Source organism: Sus scrofa, chromosome 13 (genome assembly GCF_000003025.6).
Source record: "Sus scrofa isolate TJ Tabasco breed Duroc chromosome 13, Sscrofa11.1, whole genome shotgun sequence".
NCBI classification, from domain to species: Eukaryota; Metazoa; Chordata; class Mammalia; order Artiodactyla; family Suidae; genus Sus; species Sus scrofa.
The window spans coordinates 176,141,149-176,163,685 of record NC_010455.5 but is presented as its reverse complement, the minus strand read 5'-3'; the positions used below and the strand labels follow the sequence as shown (position 1 = coordinate 176,163,685).

At 35.3% G+C, this 22,537-nt stretch overlaps 1 protein-coding gene across 17 annotated transcripts in view; it reads right to left on the bottom strand.

Moving 5' to 3' along the window:
* ROBO1 (roundabout guidance receptor 1) overlaps nucleotides 1–22,537 on the bottom strand; it is a 1,131,260-nt gene that overhangs the window by 315,797 nt on the left and 792,926 nt on the right. For all 17 annotated transcript variants that reach the window (XM_021071380.1, XM_021071370.1, XM_021071378.1 and 14 more), the window contains one exon: nucleotides 8,529–8,855. In XM_021071380.1, coding sequence (XP_020927039.1) covers nucleotides 8,529–8,855 — 327 coding nt within the window. The remainder of the gene's footprint in view (nucleotides 1–8,528; nucleotides 8,856–22,537) is intronic.

Genomic DNA, 22,537 nt, shown 5'->3' with positions numbered 1-22,537 from the left:
AAAATGTCTAGCATTTAAATAATAAATACATTAGCAGGATTAAACGTGGTCCAGTGATATGATGATAAGATTTAAGAGATAACCCGATCTACCTTGTTATTTTATTATTTTTTTGGAGACAGTACTGTTGACATGAGGAGACATGCCAAGAATTTCCCATAAATAACTAAATACTGAATTGATTTCCTGGAAGCCTCAAGGGACTTTATATCTAGGCATCAAACAGTGTTGAAATAATCATCCTAGTACTTTTCAGCATGTGTAGACACCGTCTACTTTTTGAGAAAATAAAAGGAGTGGCTCATGAGACTGGTAATGGAATACATAACCTTTAACCCCAAGATCACTGGATTGAATCTGGTCCAGGATGGTGTATGTAATAATATTTAGCAGATGGAAGCTGTTTTGTAGCATCCAATCAATCTAGAGAGCTAAACTTTTCCATTTAGTCTTTATGGCATAGCTATGTGTTCTGACATAGCCAATGCCTTTTTTGGCCATCTAAGAAAAGATCAGATAATAATTGAATAGTAAATAACTTTCCCCAGAGAACAGAGTGATGTTAGGAAATCTAGAAGGATAACCACTCAATTTTCAACAGTGATTAACTCTGAGTAATGAGATTATAAGAACATGTATGTATTTTAAAAGAACATGTATTTTCTAGAACATATATGAGTTCTGCATTTGGAAATAAAGTGCACTGGGTTTATTGTTTGTTTACTTTTGTCTTTTTAGGGCCCCACCCATGGCATATGGAAGTTCCCAGGATAGGGGTTGAATCAGAGCTACAGCTGATTGCCTACACCAGAGCCACAGCAAAGCAAGGTCTGAACCGTGTCTGCAACCTACACCACAGCTCACAGCAAGGCCAGATCCTTAACCCACTGAGCAAGGCTAGGGATCGAACCAGCATCCTCATGGACGCTAGTCAGATTCGTTTCCAATGAGCCAGAGACGGAAACTCCTGCACTGTTTTTAAGTTATTTAAAAAGTGATTTCTGTAAGCTTACTAATCATATTCCTTAACTTGCAGTTGGGAGTAAAGGAAAGAAAATGTGTAATATGTTCTCACTCTAAGACCTCTCTACAAATTTGCTAAAGATTAGCATGCAAGAGTTATGTAAACTGAAGAAAAAGACAATAAAAGTTTGCCTAAGAAGTCAACTCTACACGTATCTACAGTGTATGGTTTGTTTAACTAAGAGTAATTTTAAGACAGACTCTAACCTGGGGGTATGGTTATTTATGAATAAATAGTATGTTATCTGAACACAGCCATCTCCTGTAACACCCATAATCACAAGGTCAGCAGACTTCATCCTTTTCTACTAAAATACCCATTGAAACTCAAACTTTCTGGAGTTCCCGTTGTGGCACAATGGTTAACGAATCCGACTAGGAACCATGAGGTTGCGGGTTCAGTCCCTGCCCTTGCTCAGTGGGTTAACGATCCGGCGTTGCCATGAGCTGTGGTGTAGGTTGCAGATCCGGCTCGGATCCAGCGTTGCTGTGGTTCTGGCGTTGGCCGATGGCTGCAGCTCCAACTGGACCCCTAGTTTGGGAACCTCCATATGCCGCAGGAGCGGCCCAAGAAATAGCAAAAAGACAAAAAAAAAAAAAAAAAAAAAGAAACTCAAACTTTCTTTTTATGCCCACTGTCACTGTCACTGTCATCTCTCACACAGATTATGGAATATGGGTTTCTGCTTTTATATTTCATATTAAATACTCTTTGGAAAGGTTTTTTTAAGAGGAAGAAAATTGTTATGTTCTTTCCAAGAAAATTACAACTGTCTCCTCTCTTAAGGTAGTTTGAAAAGGATGCTACTCTTACTTTACCCAACAAATACAGAATTCACATTATATTTACCTGAAGACATAATGTTTCTACCCCCAATTTATGACACAATTTAAACCTGACATCTGGACGCCACAAGTGGTCTCATGGACTTACTATTTACATCACTGAAATTACATGATTTTTCCCCCTGATTTTCTAATTTTTATTTTTCAGTTGCTTAAGATGAGCAAATAACCATAAATCCAATTTTAAAATCGAAAAAAAAATTGTTATTAAAAGACAGCTATAGACTAAATGTCTGTGCTCTCTCCCAAATTTGTGTGTTGAAATCTTGATGCCCTAAATGATGGTATTTGGAAGTAATTAGGGTTAAATGAGTTCATGGAGGTGGAGCCCCCATGATGGAATTGGTACATTTATACGGGGGTAAAGAGACTAAAGCTTTCTCTTCACCATGTAAGGAAAGCAGGAAGAGAACTCTCACTGGAACCTGACCATGCTGGCACCCTGCTCTCAGACTTCCAAATTTTAGAACTGTGAGAAATAATTGTCTGTTGTGTAAACCACCCAATACCTGGCACTGTTGTTAAAGCAGCCTAAACTAAGACAGGTAGCAACAAAAGAATATGCTCTGATTGGTGCTAAAAACTCAAGTCTTTAGTAAACAATCATGTCATGGAACTTAGCAATATTGCTTCTTAAGTGATAAAAATATATGAATTCAAAAAGAAAAACTGAATTTTATCCAAACTGTAAAAGTTAACAAAAAAATAATTTTTTCATTTGTCCCTAAGGCAAAAGTGATTTAAGTCCATACTATTTGCATGTCCTGCATTAACAATGAGAATCTAAAGATAAGGGTAAATTTCTCATACCACAGATTTCAACTCAAGATGGAATTTAATATATTCAGCATGCTCCATAATAAAATTTAATTACTGAACCATTATATTTAAATTTTAGTATATTAACACACATATCTTCAAATTCAAAATGGAATCAGTCTATTTCTGAAATCAGAAGCATCCAAACCCCCTATGTATAAACAATCTGAGTGTCTGACCAAAATATAGTGAAAGAGAAAAAAGTAGTAAAAACAACAGCACTGACAATTAGATTTGTGATTTATTATTATGTGCCAGTCACTGTGCTACACACTTTATATGCATTATTTCATTTCATCATGAATCAATTTTGGAATAAAAAAGTCAGTGCATTTTGGAATAGAAATGTCCATTAAGAAAGTGGAAAGACATTTTAAAGTCATTAAACTAAATGTATCCTTAATATCCTTCTTTGAATAGTGAAAACAAAAATAATATAAATTAAAATGTTTACAAATTTGGTCTAAACATGGAAAAAAGCAATTTTTTTAAAAGATAAAACAAAGTAGAGGAAAGGATGCAGTAAAAGATAAAAAAATCTTTCAAAGAACAATATGTGTGTATAATAAAAATTTTATGAATAATCTTTGTACCTGACCATAATAGAAGTCAACTTGATTGTGTGCACACTCAATCAATCAATCAATATTTTATATAGATGGTATACTCTATTTTCACCTGCTCATCAGAACCATTTCACCTCCAGGAGTAATCCTTCCAATCTTCCACGCCCCAGATTTTGGAATTCATTCTATTGTACCAACACATGACTACTTAAGCATACACAGTCAGTCCACTTTCTTGTTTTATCCAAATGAGGAAAATAAGATAATTCTTATTCTAAATCACTTTAAGGAGGATTGTTTAATAATAGAATGATGAAAGATCATAATGTACTGAAAGTAGTGGAAAAATATTACTTCAAAAATATAAACATTCTACCTCAAAGTACTTCCTATTAAAAATCACTCTAGCTACTAAAATCTGGGAAGACTTAACTTTGATTAATTGGAAAAAATCATTTTTCTGGAAAGATAGTTCTGCGGTCTTGCTGCTAAGACAGCCAGCAGATGTTTGCCTAGTCTGAAGGCAATTTCTCTTCCTAAGGAGAAAACAGCTTACATCGGAAACAAATAGCCATATGCTGACTGTGCACTGCTGAGCAGATGACGTAGAGAGCCATGTTCTGCAATTGAAAGTGTGAGGGTCAAGGTTCAAATTAATATTCTTTAAAACTCAATGCCATTACCCAAGATCAAATTACTTATTAAATATAAGTTGTGTCAAAGAACTGTGCTATTAATTTGTGCCAGGAATAAAATGAAGTTCTAAATTTAATAACTGGTAATGTTGGATATAGGAGAATAGACCATAAAACATCTTTCTAAACATTTAGTAGACTGTCAAACAAAGCTAATATAAAACAAACAAGAAAATATTACTTGCAAGACTGTTTTAGAAAACTGAGGTTGAAAAGGAATTAGATAAACAGGAAGTTTTCATAAATCTTAGAAACAGCAAAATCTTTGAAACTTACAAATTAAAGTCCTTATCAAGATATATCATTCTTGGCTTGTGAAGAAAGTCAAAAATTAAGAAATAAATTTAAAAAAATGCATCTATGACTAAAAATCATTTTCCTTTACAAAGATAAACTTCCAAAATTGAAGATATAAACTTTATAAGGATTACTACATATTTCTTAGCATGCCAATTCGTAGACTTTATAATTGTGTGACATAAATTTAATTGCATCAAAACTGAGTTTTCAAGAACAAGAATACAACTTTTACCATATGGCAAAGATCAGTACTTAAAGATTGGCTAGTGCTTTTCAATGGGTCCAACCTGGTTATAATGGGGATTTAAAAGAAAATAAAAATAGATAATCCTAAAGATAACCAATAACTGCAGTACATGTGATGCATTATTTAAATTTAAGTAAATACTAAGAATACAAAAGACAAGAATATTATCATTTCTACACAGACACAAAGGTTTTAGATGACATTCAATATCATTTTTTCCCCACCGTTGGAGAGATTGACAATTGTTGGGAACCAAGAAATCCAGTTGTTGTTACAGCTGTAAAACTTGGTTTAAAGGCAAATAAAACACAGATAAATGTTTTTAAAAGCATTACCAACAACTGTGCTGTGAAACCTGTATTGCCTCAAGACACTTTTGTTAATGTTATTACTGTGGGCTACAGAGTCACTAAGAAATTAGATGCAATCTTTGTCTTCCTGTGTCTGAGCCTTTGGGAAGAATAAGAATGGTTCTTATTGAACGTCTGGTACATAAACTAAGGAAATATGAAAAATACAGTAATATTCTCCAGGAACTAATAAAACCAAGCTATAATAGCACTTTATAGATTTAACCTATAACAAATATGACCCATGTTTCTCTGCCCTCTCTCCCTTCTAGTTATTTATGTAAGATACAAAAGGCTAGTTTTGATTTTAGGATGCAAACATATGTTAAAATAGTGAATGAGTAGTAACTATTGGCTAAAATAAATAACTGAAATATATGTGAATTAAATTACTCTATATCTATTTGTAGTGCACTGAACCATAAATTTTTTTAAATACAAAAACTCAGTCTAACTACAGAGTGCAAAATTTTTCCCATAAAACTCATGTGATCAAATAATACAATTTATCTAACAAAAACATGCATTTAATTTTTACAATTTAAACAGTATAAAAATTAGTGGATGCAAACATTAAAATTTTTTTCTTTCTTTTGTTTTTTGTTTTTTTGTTTTTTTTTTTTGGTCTTTTTGGGCCCGCACCTGTGGAATATGGAGGTTCCCAGGCTAGGGGTCAAATCATCGGAGCTGCAGCTGCCAGCCTACACCACAGCTCATGGCAAAGCAGGATCCTTAACCCACTGAGTGAGGCCAGGGATCAAACCTGCATCCTGGTGAATACTAGTCGTGTTCATTCACCACTGAGCCATGACAGGAACTCCTCAAACTGTTTTCACAGTTTCAAATAATTATTATCACTAATAAGAATCCTTATTACCAAACTATCCTGATTAATATCAAACTATATTTGATAAATACAAGGGATTATGTATTTGAATGTTTTACTAGTAAAAGTTATATAATAATCTTACATCTGGTTTCAATTTTGTGATCATATATTTGTTAACTAAGACTGCAAGAGCTTTTCCCATAATGGACTCTCAGGGTAATAGAATGTCTAACTTATAAAAAGAACTTAACTGGAAACTAACAGGATCTTTTAAAATATCTGCACAAAAGCCAGATTAGAAAAGACAGGTCTCTGGGGAGTTCCCGTCGTGGCACAGTGGTTAACGAATCCGACTAGGAACCATGAGGTTGCGGGTTCGGTCCCTGCGCTTGCTCAGTGGGTTAACGATCCGGCGTTGCCATGAGTTGTGGTGTAGGTTGCAGACACAGCTCCGATCCAGCGTTACTGTGGCTCTGGCGTAGGCTGGTGGCTACAGCTCCCATTCGACCCCTAGCCTGGGAATCTCCATATGCCGCGGGAGCAGCCCAAGAAATAGTAAAAAAAAGAGACAAAAAAAAAAAAAAAAAAGACAAGACAGGTCTCTAAATCCCAAAACACTGAAGGTTTCTTGATCATGTGAGTTAAAACTAGAGGTGTTTTGAAAGGAAGATCTAGAGGGTAAGCTTAGACCCTCTATTCAAGTCTATAAATTTAAAAAATAATTATGGCAATAATAAGAATGCACATAGAATAGAAAATAACCCAGAAACATAAGATGATCTTGATATTTCTGTTGGTACACACTTCATTTCTAAAGAATTATAATTCTAGATAATAAACCATCATTGTTTTTGCTTCCTGTTCTTCAGTTCCTTAAGTACCATATTTGGAGCTGACCTAGGTTATCTATATTATCTTTCTTGATTCTCTAAATTTGTTCTCAAATGTTAACTTACATTAATCCTCACAGGAAATAATTATTCTTAAATATAACCTGTGTCAATACCATAACATTGGAAGGTGTTAATACCATAACACTGAAGGAAGACCTTATCAAAACATATTCATCTTTTTATAAATAAGTTGAATCTTTTAAAATTCTTTTGATTGTGCTACATTTAAAGCTGGGCTTTAAAAAAAAGAAACAGAAAAATAGCTTCCTGTTGAGATTAGAGCTTTCATACATCTCACCAATTTAGTTCTCAGATATTCACTGAGAATCAAGTCAATAAAAGAAAACAATAAACTAATTATCAACTGTGAACAGAGAAATAAAAACTTGGGTTTCAAGTAAATGTTTTTAAAATGTGAATGGCTAGTTCTGACATAGTTGTAAATGGTTACTTTAGTTTTGTATTCTATCTAATTAAATGTTCTGCTCATATCAGATACCTTTGACCTTCTGTCTCAACTTCAATACTGCAGTACTGAAGGTGAGCACATTCAATACTCACTTCAATATGGCTCTGGGAGTGTGGTCAAATCACACAAATTCTCTGGGGTTCATTCTACATTAATAATATGATTGTGTTGGAATAATCTGTCTCTAAATTCCTTTTCTGTTTATAGTTTCATAATTATCCGTGGTTCCATATATTCATGTTCTAGTTGAATGCTGGAGACAATGTTAGAGATTATGAAACCTGCTTATATAACTAAACTTTTGAACATAAATTATGTTAAAATATCAATCATCTTGGAACGCAGTATATGTAAATATATATAGTTATGTATACAGTTTCATACATAATTATTGACAAATTTAAAGTGAATTAGATCTAAATTTCATTTTGCCTCTCCAATCCCTATACAAGCCTCAATTTCTGTCATATGTACATAATACATAGCAGGATTCTTTCAAAGGAATGAAATTCTCTGGCTACTTCTTGAATGCTTATTGAAAAGAAGAAAAATCTGATTCTAATTCAAATACAATATATATCTAGACTCTAGATAGAACACGTTAATCAATAGTCAACCAAATCCATCTTGAGGTAATTTCAAATGAGCAGCCTTTGGTATTTGTATAAATAAACTGAATCATCAACTACCTGAGGATTCCATCCACATGTTTTTCTCCCAGGGTGCACTACACTATAGTAATAAAGTATGAAGTATAAACTTATACTTCTCTCAATGTAGCTTTCCCAAAAATATATTTCTGAGAATTAGACAGTTTAAAACCATACCTTACACTATCAGTTGAAAAGTATTTCTCCTAATGAAGACAAATGAAAAATATCCTACACTACTTTTTTTTGTGTGTCTTTTTAGGGCCTCACTCATAGCATATGGAGGTTCCCAGGCTACTGATCAAATCAGAGCTAGCTGCCAGCCTATATACCACAGCCACATTAACACCAGATCCAAGCCACATCTGTGACCTACACCACAGCTCACGGCAACGCCAGATCCTGAACCCACTGAGCAAGGCCTGGGATCGAACCTGGGTCCTCATGGATACTAGTTGGGTTCATTAACTGCTAAGCTATGATGGGAACTTCCTACACTACTCTTTTTACATGAACATATTCAATTTTACATAAACATATTCAACATGTTTAAAAGGAACAAAAGAGGGGAATAAATTAATTTTGGTGAGAATGTTCAACAGAAACCAGCTCCAAAAAGTAAAACAGTTCTACAACTACACATAAAACCCCAATCTAGCCTGAATAACCAGCTAGGATGAGAAATACAGAAAATTCAAAGAGTAGATGATATTCATATACAAAGCTAGAGATTGTCCTCAGGTAAAACCTGTGATAGAGGGTTAATTTTTTATTACCATGATCAAGGCAAATGACCCACTCTGCCACCCCCCATCAAACACAGAAAGCCCATTTTACTTACTAGCTACCTCCAGCGATGCATTGTGACTCACAGCCTCTCCGAGGTAATTCCTTGCAACACAGACGTAGACCCCTTCATCAGGCCTACTTTTCCGTCCATGCACTATACGTAAGAAAAATAAAGATCCACTTGGCAGCAACATTCGGTGTGAGCGAGGGTCATCTTTGTCTGTCTCCACTCTCTCCCCACCTTTGTACCATTCAATGGTGGGTGTGGGGCGCCCTTCAGCTTTGCAGTTCAATGTCGCAGGTTCTCCTTTTGAGACAATTAGGTCTGAAGGGTGTTCAACAATGCGAGGTGGGAAATCTTCCTGACGAAGACGGGAGCCTGCAAAAGAATTGACAAAATACCTTCATATCATGACTTGAAAACAATGAAAAGGCTTATTTCAAAAGCCTAGGCATTAGCACTACTACCTGAACACTGCATAATACTGACCTACTCACCTACCCTCTTTACTGACTAATCCTTCTGGTGTCTCCCTTGACTATATCTTCTAACTCCTGAGTCCTTCTGACCCTCCACCTAGAAAGTGCTCTTGCTAAAATTTGCCTGTACAAACACTGTCTGCTCTCCAAATCCCTTGTCCACAAAACCTTTCAAAACCCATCACGCTGTTTATAACGTGGACGTGCCTGTTTTTGCAGAGGAATGTGTTAGAGAATGTTGACTGTGATGGCATGGCTTCCTGGAATCTTCTTTCTAACTGACATCAATCAACACTTTGACAAAACATATGCTATATACTAATGAACATTTATGTTGACATATATATGATGGAACTGTTCTTTACATAGACTTTTATATCTTTCTAAATAATAAAAATATATATACTTTCCCAGAGTTCTTATTAATAAACCAAGTTCATTAGTCTCTAATAATTATGCTAATATTTTAGCAGACTTCAAAGATGAAAAGTTAAATAATGAGTTTAAATAATTAAATATAATACTAAATGGAAAAGGATATTGGGTGAGGGGCTACATTCTAAGCTTAATGTATCATTTAATAAGTGAAGTCCTGAGTGTATATGTCACTTAAATATTTTCTGTCTGCAACTTGTATTTTCCGATAAGATCATAATCTCTAAAACGCTGTTCAAGTTTCATATTTTTAATATTCCTACCTTATTGTTGTATAGATTTAATATGTCAAAATCTTAGATATTTCTCAAATTCAACGACCAAACCTTAAACGTTGTTCTCATCTATGTTTCAATCTCAAAGAACAATTGGAAGTAGAAACCAGTCTTCCCTGACAGCTCTCTTTCTGTCCCCTTATCCTCTCCCAAATTTCTCAAATCAATGTACTCATCTCAATCTCTCCAGCCAGCTACCCTCCCAGATCAGACCTTAGAGATTCTCACTAGGATTTAGGAAAGCTCTTAAATAGCTTCACTTCAATGCAGCCAAATGAAGGCTTTGAAATGCAAATACAATCTGGGTCCTCCCCTACTTCAGTGGCTCTTAAACTCAGTGCTCTTAAGATGAAGTCCTTAAGACCTTTAAGAGTCAATGTGTTCATTCCCCTATCTAGTTCTCCATACTCTTCCTATTTCACCCCCTTCTCTGCTTTCTTGACTACAGTCTTCTCTTAGATCCACAAATACATTAAGCTTCTTTCTGCTACAGTCCTATGCCTGCCATGGGACTGGGCTCAAAATGATCTTAACTTGGTTTATACCCACTCGTCTTTCAAATGTCTGCCTTCTCTGACCTTTACCACAAAATTTAAATCTTCCTTTTAGCAAGGGTTTAAAAAAAACAAACAAACAAAAAAACTATCCTTGGTAAAATGATCTGAATTATAATTTAAATTGATTTCTTTGATGCTTTAACTACTGTTTGCTTTTTCTCATTACTCTATAAGATCTGTGGGTCTGATTTTGCTCATGGTTGCTTCTCTTATGCAGGGTGGAGTGCTGAACACACCATAGATATTCACCAAATACTGTGTTGAGTAAATTAAAACAATGAACAAAGTGCTAATAGCAAAATTCTATTTGAGTGGAGTGATTTGAAGCTTAATAATCCTGTACTCTATAAAGAGACTGTAAAAGATTTTATATTTTAATTGTAACCATACATGCATTTGTTTAACCTTTACGAGACTTTAAGTTTTGCATGAGGTTTATTTATATTTCTAATTTGTAACTACGTGAGGTCAATATTTCTTAATGAAACGCTAAATGAATTATAAAGCTAAAAGATCTATTATTTGCTTACATGCACCATGAAATAAAAAAATTATCATCTGAAATATTGAGTAATATTTTAATCACCTGAAATGTTGAGAAAAAGCTTTAATTCAATGTATTGTACACTGCTTAATATAAATCCTTTAAATGAAACCAGTCTCTAAAAGAGGAGGAAATAAGCCAGCAACGTGGGAAAAAATTTACTCAGAAACTCATGGTCTTTCGCAAAGGCTAAACTGAAGTCAAATTAAATTTAAATTGGATGTTGGATTACTCAATTACAAGTGATGTAGAAACTTAAAAAATAAAGCATTAGAATATATTACTGGCCTTTATCCTAACTGTAATTATGAAAGGTGGATGCTAATGAGGATCAACTGCTGAAGTAATATATATTTAATTAAAGAAAATTTTATTTATATTCTGAAAGTCTATTTCAGATAGGAAACAGGGACATTTAGGTAGCTAATACAAAGAATGGGCACTTAAGACTGCCTGAGAAAGGAAGAGAGGGCATACCAATGAATGCCAGGAAGAGAAGAAAAGAGATGATATCATTCAGATGCACAGCTATAAAAGAATGTGGTACAGGAGTTCCCGTCATGGCGCAGTGGTTAACGAATCCAACTAGGAACCATGAGGTTGCGGGTTCGATCCCTGGCCTTGCTCAGTGGGTTAAGGATCCAGCGTTGCCGTGAGCTCTGGTGTAGGTGGCAGATGCGGCTCGGATCCCGTGTTGCTGTGGCTCTGGCCTAGGACAGTGGCTACAGCTCCGATTAGACTCCTAGCCTGGGAACCTCCATATGCTGTGCGAGCGGCCCTAGGAAAGGCTAAAAAAGACAAAAAAAAAGAATGTGGTACATTTGTGGAAAATGTAGGTAGGTTAGTATGATCTCAGTATAAGGTGCATGTCAGAGATTAGGAAGCTTGTGTCTGAAGAAGTAGCTAGAAGCAATAACATGATGGACTTTGTATATCAAGCCAAAGTTCTGGAGACTAACTGAAGAACGAGAACATTCAAACATTTTAAGCAAGGGACTGCAGGATTATGTTTGGTTTTAAAGAGCTCTGGGAGTTCCCGTTGTGGCTCAGTGGGTTACAAACCCAACTAGTATCCATGAGGATGCGGGTTTGATCTCTGGCCTTGCTCAGTGGGTTAAGGATCTGGCGCTGCTGTGAACTGTGGTATAGGTCACAGATGCAGCTTGAATCCTGCATTGCTGTGGCTGTGGTGTAGGCCAGCAGCTGCAGCTAAGATTCGACCCCTAGCGTGGGAACGTCCATATGCCAAAGGTGCAGCCCTAAAAAAGAAAAAAAAAGAAAAAAAGAAAGAGCTCACTATTGATAGTATGAAACTAGACTATAGCATGCTAAGCTAGGAAAGGATTAATTAAGACACTTTCACACTCTTTAAACAATAAATTCTGAAAGCTTGACCTTAGATCTTGACAGACAGAACTTGAGATGGAGGGAAGATTCTAGAGATATTTAGTTACGATATCCACAGGATCTACTCACTGGCAATGTGGGGGGAAATGGAAATGAAACAATGCACAGGATGGAACAGAAGGTCTACAGAAAGTAGAGCAATTCCAAATTTCTGATCTGAGCAGTAGGTGAAGGGCAGTCCCAGTGAAGATCAGGAATAAAAAGGTGTCGTGTGGTGAGAGGAAGAATGGAGATGACTTATTCAGCATGACACGTGGAGAGTTTGAGATACTTCCAGGATATCCAAATAAAGATGACAAGTGCCCATAAAATATCCAAGTCTGACCTCAGGAAAAAAATCTCAGCTGGATACATAGATGAGAATCAAGTGGGAGACTAGAACTCTGAGAAAGAATAAAACTGTCCAGGGAGAGTGTATAGAGGAAGTAATGGCCAATTACAGAAACTGGAGATCACCCAGGCTCCACAAAAGTACAGTGGAGCCCAAGACTCTCTCTCTGCATTGCTAACCTACAGTCCTGCACAGCTGGACCACAGCCAGTAGGACTTCGGGGAGTGGAGAACTCAGGCTCAAGTTCTCACCATGATATTTGTACAGCAGCATTCAGTAAAAGAGTTTCAGCCAAAAAAATTCTCTCTATTCTATTAAGGGCTAAATTTTCAAAATGCTCAGTGGAATACTCTTTTCTCAGATTGTTGGCTCAAAAAACGAGCTGTGGTTCTCAGGGTCTTTAATCTTGCTAAGGCATATGATGTATGCTAGAAAAAAGGTATAATATGCAGCATTTCTCAAACTTATTTGGCCACTGAACTCTTTTTATTTTTCTTTTAACAGAACATCCCAATGAACTTTGCTTCTAACGAACACACTTCAAAAGAAAATATACTCAGCATATAATACTCTGAAGAGAATGAAGCCGGTTAGCCAAAAGAGTTAATTGACTGTAAAGCCAAAAGCTTTGGAAATTACAACAAAAATAGAGAAATCTCACATTTCTCATAATGTATAACGTTTAGGAAAAGAACTTTCCAATTCCCGAGTGATATTTATAACGAGTGATTCATTAACCTCAATAATAACAATTATAAATGGCAATCATCATCTCTATAAAAACTATAATAAATTATCCTTCATTATCATGCCTAAGCCGGAAGAAAAGGAATGGAAAAGAAAGAAGATAGTGATTTTCCATCATGTCCTTCAACACAACAACACCTTTATGAGGTAAGTGTTGTCATCCGGTATTCATTTGGGGGACCTGAGACTCTCCACTGTCATTCAGCTGGAAGACAGCAGTGCTAAGATTCAGTTCTAGTTAAATTCAAAACATCTGTTCTTTCCAAATAGCCTATAAGTATTGCTAGGATTAACTGGGTAAAATAAAGAGAGAAATATGTTTTGTCCAATCTCGTTTGCAATACTGGAAATAATTAATTCTGATTACTTATTTTTTAAATGTAGATAGTAAAAACAGCAAGACACAATCAAACCTGAAGACATCCAATGCTCTTCTTCCATGCATTCATAGAATGTCTAGCTGTAGGTCATATAATTGCATAGTTACTTAACTCAGTAAAGACCTTTAGGATGAATGAGTGAGAATACAAAGCATCCCTTGTACTGTGTGATCTTCTCTAAATATGAGCTTGCATCTTTAAGTAGATATTCTATATCATCAGTTCTCAATATTTGAGAACCACAATTTCTACACATTATTTTCACAGTTAAAATGAATGACCCCAATTTTTTCCACCAACATGCTTTGAGGGGAAAAAAATCACCCAGCTTCTATCAATAACTGAGTGGCTTTCTCAAAGGAGGTCCTTGAGGGAGTTACACCAAGCACAAGTACAAAATAACATATAAAAAATCTCAGAAGACTGTGGATGAAAAATGCTAGTGACTACAATCTTTCTCCTTAGAAGTCATGCCCATCTTCACTTGGTCATATCACCTCTCTTTATGTAATATTCTTGACTTGCTATTCATAAAAGCCTTCTTTCTTCAGTCATAAACTCTGAGTTCCTCTAAACCACTGACAACCACCATTCGAGTATGCTAATTGGGGTATTTTTTTTTTTTTACATAATAAGATATAAGGTTTATGTTACTGTTGGTGTAATATCAACTATATTCTGCAGAGGAAACCAAAGAGAGGGTAAAAAAAGAAAGGAGCTGATGGAGTGAGGCTTTAACAAGGAACTAGGAAGATAATGTCAGCTGCCCTTGGCAAGAATCCTGGTAGAACCTTGGGAATATAACATCATTGACTTCAGGCAAGGCCAGCATCAAGAAAAAGGGCAGGGCAGGATTCCTTCAACAACTGCCCGGTTGGAAGATAAAATATAAACACGAGCGACTGAAATACCTAAATATTTACACAACCACAGCTGGAAAAAGATACACATGTAAGTGCTAAGTATTTCAAGGAAATATATCAAAGTCACAGGAGATTTATTATGAGGAAACCAAACTCCTAGCTGGATATAAAATGTTCTCCCCTTTAAGATATCACATTTACAAAAACATGAGTAACCATTTAAAAGACTGATTTGTTAATATTCTGCTGAGGTAAGCAAAACACACAAATACATAACTTTATTCTTTTTTCAAATGTATGATTTTAACCTTTTTTTCTAATATAACAGTAATAGGTGTCTTGGGGTTTTGTTTGTTTAGGTTTTCAAGTCTGTTTTCTTCTTAGAAGACTGAGCAAAGCAGTATTTATTTTATTAACAAAGTCTTGTTTTGATCCACATTCCTTTTTCCTATTATTTGGTAGTGAAATGAGAAAACCTAAAATGACTAAAATATCCATTTGTATCATATATCATATTAAAACATCTTGCAGCACAAGAATGCCTATAATATTGCTAAAAACACAAGAGAAACAAGTTCAGTGAAGAGCTGACAGATGCACAATGAATATTAATAGACAATTTGATGACATCTCCCTAAGGGAGAGGGGGTGTGGGAGTGTATATGTTTGTCTTGACAACATACCTATATTTGAAAAAAATACCTATGTTCCTAAAAGAGCCTTTCCTCTTAACCTTGGTATTTAAGCTCCATTTACATCTTAAGGAGCAAAAGGCCTTCAATTATTAACATAAACCCTATCACGGGCACCAATCCTGTAATTTTCCTGTCAGAACTTCATCCTACAAGGAGATATTTGTGAAAAATAAGACGACAGCACCCATTAATTACTCACTGTGTAGAGAGTAGATTTAAATATCCTCTATTGAGTTATACACATTTCCCAAATACTCACACTTGCCATAATAACTATAAAAACAGAAAACACTCTACAGAAAACCTAGATAATTTTACCTGAAATTATATAGAGTAGAAGAACATAGGATGCATTAAAATAATTATATGATTAATGGATCATGCCATTTTCCTTGGGTACTTTGTTCCATCTTAATTTCCTTTGGTTATAATTCTACCTAACAAATGGAGGAGGGAGATCTTTTCTAGTTAAATTTTAGAATAATCTCAATAATTAACTGAGTGCTATTGCTACTGTCTGTTATCATCTAAAATGATTACCAAAATAGACCAAAATGAAATTCCAGGAGTGAATCCCTGGTGTTTTTGTAATATTTGTATAGAATCTAATATCATATGGCTGTGTCCCGAGAGATGTGAGAAAGACTGACAGTAGTCTAAGTTAAATTTTAGAAACAGTATTGCTTGCCCTCCCCCTTATTTTTAATAATACAATCATGGAATACAAACATTGCAGAAGCTACGACATTGACTTGCATTGACTGCAAGACTTGCCTCAGCTGACTCCAATCAGCCACGAAGGATTTCACTATCAGCCTGAACTAAAGAGAATGGATGGTTGAGTTGTTTAGTAGTGTTCATGCTTCCTATCTGCCCTTTATAAAATTTCCAATTAACATGCACCTAAGAGGATTTTTTTTCTATAAAATGGCAAACAAAAATATTTGCATATCTTAAAGTCCAAATTAGCTCACTCTCTTATCCATCAGCTAACCTATATATTGTGCCTATATGGTATTAAGAACTTGCTCAGGAATGGCAACACAAAGAAAACTGAAATAAGATCCCTGACCTTAACAGCCAGAAGTTTACCAAAAGAGACAAAAATATGAATAAGGATAATACTGAAAAATAAGAGCCATACAAGGGGAGGTAGTGGGAAGAAAAACACTAGATTTCAGAAGAAAGAACTGTATTGGCAAGAAAGCATTAACCAATGTAGCATTCATGGGGAAATTTTATTAAATCCAGAGAATGGATTCAGTTTGACTGGGTTTAAATCTGGGTTCTGCTTGTTAGCTGTGTGAACTTGGATAAATTGCCTAACCTCTCTAAAAGTTTCTTCATCCATAAGTGAGAATAAAAATAATACCTATACTTTATAGGTTAGCATAATCCCTGATGCACAAAATAATACTGCATTAACCCATGGGTTAGAACCATTAACGTGGTATTTTGGAAGCTGACATAAGCACCATTGCTAGATTTTATGATTCTCCTATTCAGGGATTACATCAGGACTACTGTTAATTTATAAAGAAACCAATTACTTTTTCCCTAAATCTGTAAGAACAGTTGCAAACTAAGCCAGCCTCTAGATTTAGTTGAGAATTCAACTTGAAATATTTTCCTATTTCCAAAGTTCTTAGCAAGATCTGGCACAATTCCAGCAAAATATTTTTCAAAAGAGAATAAAAACAACATCAAAAAAGAAAGCTAGAGCACTCAGCACAGCCCACTGATTGTTTTACTAAGAATCATCAGAGGTTGACTCTAAAGTCATCTATAATGAAGCATCTCTGTTCCATGTGGAAAATATCTCATATAGATATACTGATTTAATGTATTTATCACTTTCAAACTTTAACAAATAAAGAAAAACTTTAAAAGACACAGTAATACTTTTAAAATAGTACTGAGTGGGGTTGAGAAGGCTAAGATGGAATAGAAAGACCCTGAGATCATCTCCTCCCATGACCATAGCAAAATTACAACTATTTACAGAGCAATTATCTATGAGAATGACTTGAAGACTAGTGAAAAGATCTTCTATAACTAAAAACACAAAGAAGGAAGCAACAGGAAACAGAGAAGATGGCCAAAACATAGCATAGGCAAGACCCACATCCCCAGGTGGTGACCCACAAACAGGAGGCTAATTAAAATTGATAAGGTTTTCCCGAAGAAGCGAGAGATCTGAGCCCCACATTGGGCTCTAGCCCAGGGGTCGTGATCCAGGAGGATGAGCCCTCAGAATATCTGGTTTTGAAAGCCAAAGGGGTGAATCAGAGGACTGTAAAAAATCTTGCACCCTCTGAGTCCCAGCCCAGAAAATTTGAAAGGAACCTGAATCGGATCTACTTGCTGATCTCAGAGAGCCTTCCAGAGAGGCAGAAGGCAACTGGGACTCCACTGGGGACAGAGATGTTGGCAGCAGCCATCTTGGGGAGCTCGTTATACCATGAAGACACTGGTGCAGGCAAACACCACTTTGCATCATTCCTCTACCCTATTAGAGCTAAAGGCTTTCCCACCTGCCAGTAGGCCAGCACCCATCACAGCATGAGGCAGGGCTTGGCAGCCAACCAGACCACAAGCCAGCCCCACCTACCACTGTATCTACAGCAATCATCCCTGCCACAACAGAAAGGCCCATGGAGCCCACATTAGGGGCAGCCCAAGAGCGTACAGCTCTGGTGAACAGAAGAACATCCTGCTCGGCCCCACAGAATGTCTCCTACATAAGGACACTTCTCCAAGACTTGGAAATGTAAGCAACCTTCCTAGTTACATAAATATAGACACTGAGAATTAGGCAAAGTAAGGAGACAGAGGAATAAGTCCAAATGAAGAAACAAGACAGAATCCCAGAAGAAGACCTAAGCAAAGCAGAGATAAGCAAGCTACCTGATAAAGAGTTCAAGGTAATTATCACAAAGATGTTCAATAAACTGAGTGAATAGTCATATTTCCTTTTCATTACAAATATAAAAATCCTATGGGCAGCCAGAGTATAGATAACATTTGTAATTATATAGAATAACATTTCAAGTCAACTCTCTATAGATATACTAAGATTTTCCAAATGTACAAAAAATCCTTTATTTACTAACATTTATCCTAATGGACCAAGATACTTAGGGCTGAACATATAATAGCTTATTTTAGCTTTTAAGACCATTTTTCACAAACAAAGCGTTTTGGATAATATTTTGAACTGTGAACTGTGGGTGGTCCTGTGAATATTTTTTATTGCTACAGAAATATAACTCATGCTAATATTGGATTTTCAACATATTAGAAAAAAAATTACATGGTATTCCAATCAATGTTAATCTATACAACATTTCTTTGTATATAATACAGAAAGAGCAAATGGTTATAAATTTGAGCCAACTATAACTTCAGTAGACAGAACATGAGCAGACTGCCCTACTGAAAAGGCAACTCAAAAACACCCTTACATATAAAATAAACCTTGCTTATCAATTTTCCTCTGTCCTGATTTCAAATTTCTGAGGGGAAAATATTCTAAAAATAATCTTATTTTTGTTTTTAAGTCATAAATTAAAAGTATGTAAAAACAAGTATGGATAACATACAATCCCTTAAAAATATGAGGGTTATTTTTAATGATTATGTAAAGTAATAAGTCAATTCTTTCCCTAAAGAGTTACATTTGATTTGTAAAGAACCTGTATAGATACAATTTACTAAGAATAAATAACCTTAAATCAACTGCAGTACTAAAATAAAACTTTCATCTTTACTTCTTGAATTAGTTAGTTATGCTTGAGCCATATTTAGAGAACCCCTGAATCTAGGTAAGTTATTAATGTCTGCAAGATAGAATATGGAATTGCAATCCTAAAAGTAATTAAGACTAATGATAATTATTCTTGGAAAGCACAATACTTAAAACAATGTTTCAAGAAATCTCTATAGGAATACAGTCAACTTCACTCCTTTCAAAACTCAGTCAATACCTCAGGCATGAACAAGAATTTCTACACTCTTACACATTAGCAAACTGTCATCTTTACCTCTCTGTAACTTCTGCATTTCTCTCATTAAATCTCAAATTTAGTTCTTACAGATTCTAAAGGGCACCCTAATAAAAATGCTGAGAGGCAGATTCTAATCACTTGACATATGAGATATGGAGATTTAAAAACTATTTTACTGTTAACTTAAAATCTACTCAATAATCTCTACTTTCAGAAGGGATAAAAATTGGTCCAAAACAAAGCTATGTGTAGTTGACCATACATAAAATATTGCCATATACAAATTATGATACAACATAATAAGATTTCAAAAAATTCTTCTAAGAAGCCCTCCCCCGCTTTTTGCCCTTTGATTTGAGATTGCACTCTCTTTTTCTTACGGAATAGAGGTCTATTGCCATTTTTTTCCAGAGGATTTTTTTATTTTTTTAATTTTGGTAATATAATATCTATGTGAATTTATCATTTTGTATGTTAATGCAACTTTAAAGGGGAAATACAATACTTTTAATCATTATTTTGATGATGGTTTAATTAATCTAGAAGGGAAAGAGCCATAAAATGTCTTATTTAGAAGCATTTATAACATTGAATACTTGTGTTTAGTTATTAAATAGTAAAACATAACTGAAATACTTCCACATCTCCAGTGCCTACAATGGCGCCTAGCACTCAGCAGGTAGTCAAGAGAATTTGTGGAAAGAATAATCAGATAATGGAAAAAAATGATGAGTGGCCTCACATGTGTTTTGTAATAGTTTAGAATATGATATAGACACACATCTATACTTGGAAGCAGTCAGCATACACCTGAGTTTAAAAAAGAGTAAGGGGAATCCCTATTTCTGCTTCCAAGGAAGCAAACATCCACAGGAAAGGAGCCCTGAAGCAATGGCCTCCCTGAAGGTTTTTGGGCCATTCAAAGTAGGGAGTTTTCCTTAAAATTAATTCTAAGGCCATTGAAACCTACATACAGTACCATATGTGGAATAAATACAATGATTAACACAACTGTGAGCTGCACGTTTCTAGTACAAGTGTTAGAGAGACAGAGGGAGAAAGAGACCTGAAAAAAAGATCTAAAAGGAAACTTAATGTTGATTTCTTAGGGACTGTTGAAAAATGGATAGATTTTGTTTCCTCCTCTCTACATGTCTCTAATTTCTAAGTAGTCTCTGATGTTCTGGTGTTATTTTCATAGTAAAATATTTTATTTTAGAAGTGTGAAGGCCAACAAAATTTCTTGGGAAATATGGAGAAAATAAAATTCAACTTCTGCTAACTCTTTAGCATTCATTTATTCACTCAACAAACATGTACTAAGAGCTCACACTATGCCAGGTCTTTGCCAGATGCTGGTAATACAAAAGTGCAAATGAACAAACAAAAAAGCAAAAAGAGTGGCATTACCCTCTCTACCTTCTCCTCTCTCATTAGTTATTAAAATCAAGATGCAAAGTTCATGCAAGTGATACACAAGTGATAATTGTGTCACTGAAACCCTGTATATGTATATGCATTTAAATACCTTTTAGCCAATATGAAACTTTTTTTGTGGGTACACATAAACAACCAGTGAACAAATAAGAAAGAGATACATACACAAAACTGTGTGCAACATGGTTAGAATTATCGGTTAGAATTATTGGAAGCAAGTGTACTGCATGCACAATAGAATGAGCAGAAGCAAATGCCCTCATACAAAAATAAACCTTCCTGGAGGAGTTCCCCGGTGGCACAGCAAGTTAAGGATCCAACATTGTCACTGCTGTGGCTCAGGTGGCTGCTGCTGTGTGGGTTCTATCCCTGGCCTGGGAACTACCACATGCTGTGGGCCTGGCCAAACAGAAACAAAATAAAAGTGAAAATAAATCTTCTTGGAAAAGTGGAAAGTCTGTAGGAGATTTTAAATGAAGAGGGGCCACACATGGGCAGGCAGCTGCAGCTCTAATTCAACCCCCCGCCTGGGAACTTCCATATGCTGCAGGTACAGCTCTAAAAAGCGAAAAAATAAAAAGTTACTTTCTTTAAAGCGAAAAAATAAAAAGTTACTTCTTTAAAAAGTTACTTCTTTAAGATGATAAAAGATCAGGAAAAGAAAATGGATGTTCTAAAATTGATACTTTGGCAAATTAGATCACCACAGATTTTCTTCTAGGCACTTAAAACAATCATTGCATCTGTTATTATACTATTGACTTATATTCCTATCTTAAATTACAATTTTCTCTGTCTTTTTTTGATATTTAAAACATAAGGAAGTGATGTGAAAAGACAGTTTATCAGGTTAAAAAAAAATCATACAGCATTTGTAAATCTCCAGAGAAACTATTCTAAAAAGGTCAGTCATTGCATATGTTCTTACATGTAGGATTTGGGGATTCAATTTTATCTTTGTTTATAAAAGAGCCAGAAACATTACTGAATTATTACTGTTTATTCTTTTCTTATTGATTTGTAAGCCCTCTCTGCCCTTGGCTAATCTCTATGAAGTTACTCTCTGCTTCCTTTTCTTACAATTATTGTCTAGACTTGGTGTCAAATTTACAATAGCTCTATAGAATGAGTTGAATGATTTTCTACTGATCCTTTATGCATAGAAGTTCCATTAAGATTTTGCTAAAGCACAGAGAACTCTACCCAATATTTTGTGATAATTTATTTGGAGAATGAATCCAAAAGAGAATCAATGTGTGTACATGTTTAATTGAATCACTTCATTGCACAGCAGAAATTATCACAACCTTGTAAATGAACTCCGTCTCAATAAAACCTAAAAAAAAAAGAATAAGAAGAGAGGCCACAAAGCCTGAGGTGCAGAGCTGCTTGGTCATGCCCTGTGTGATTGCTAGGAGTTCAAAGTAATTCCTAGTCTTTGCCATTCAGGGAGAGTCATTTTTTAAAAAAATCTTAAATAAGCTTTCACTTAACATTGACTATTATTTTTAACAATTCCAAGGGGAGTTCCCTTTGTGTCTCAGTGGTTAATGGACCCGACTATGATTCATGAGGATGCAGGTTCAATCCCTGGCCGTGGTCAGTGGGTTAAGGATCCAGTGTTTCTGTGAACTGTGGTGTAGGTCGCAGATGCGGCTTGGATCCTCTGTTGCTGTGGCACAGACCAGTGGCTGTAGCTCTGATTTGATCCCTAGCCTAGGAATTTCCACATGCAGCCCTAAAAAGCAAAAAAAAAAAAAAAAATCTGAGACCGTCTGTTAATAATAAATTAAGGTCAAATTAAATTATCAAAATATACTTACATTTTTCCTACTCAGCCTGTTAACAGCTGGTAAAATATCTCAATATAATAGGCACTTCTCTAGCTTTCTGCTAGCACTGA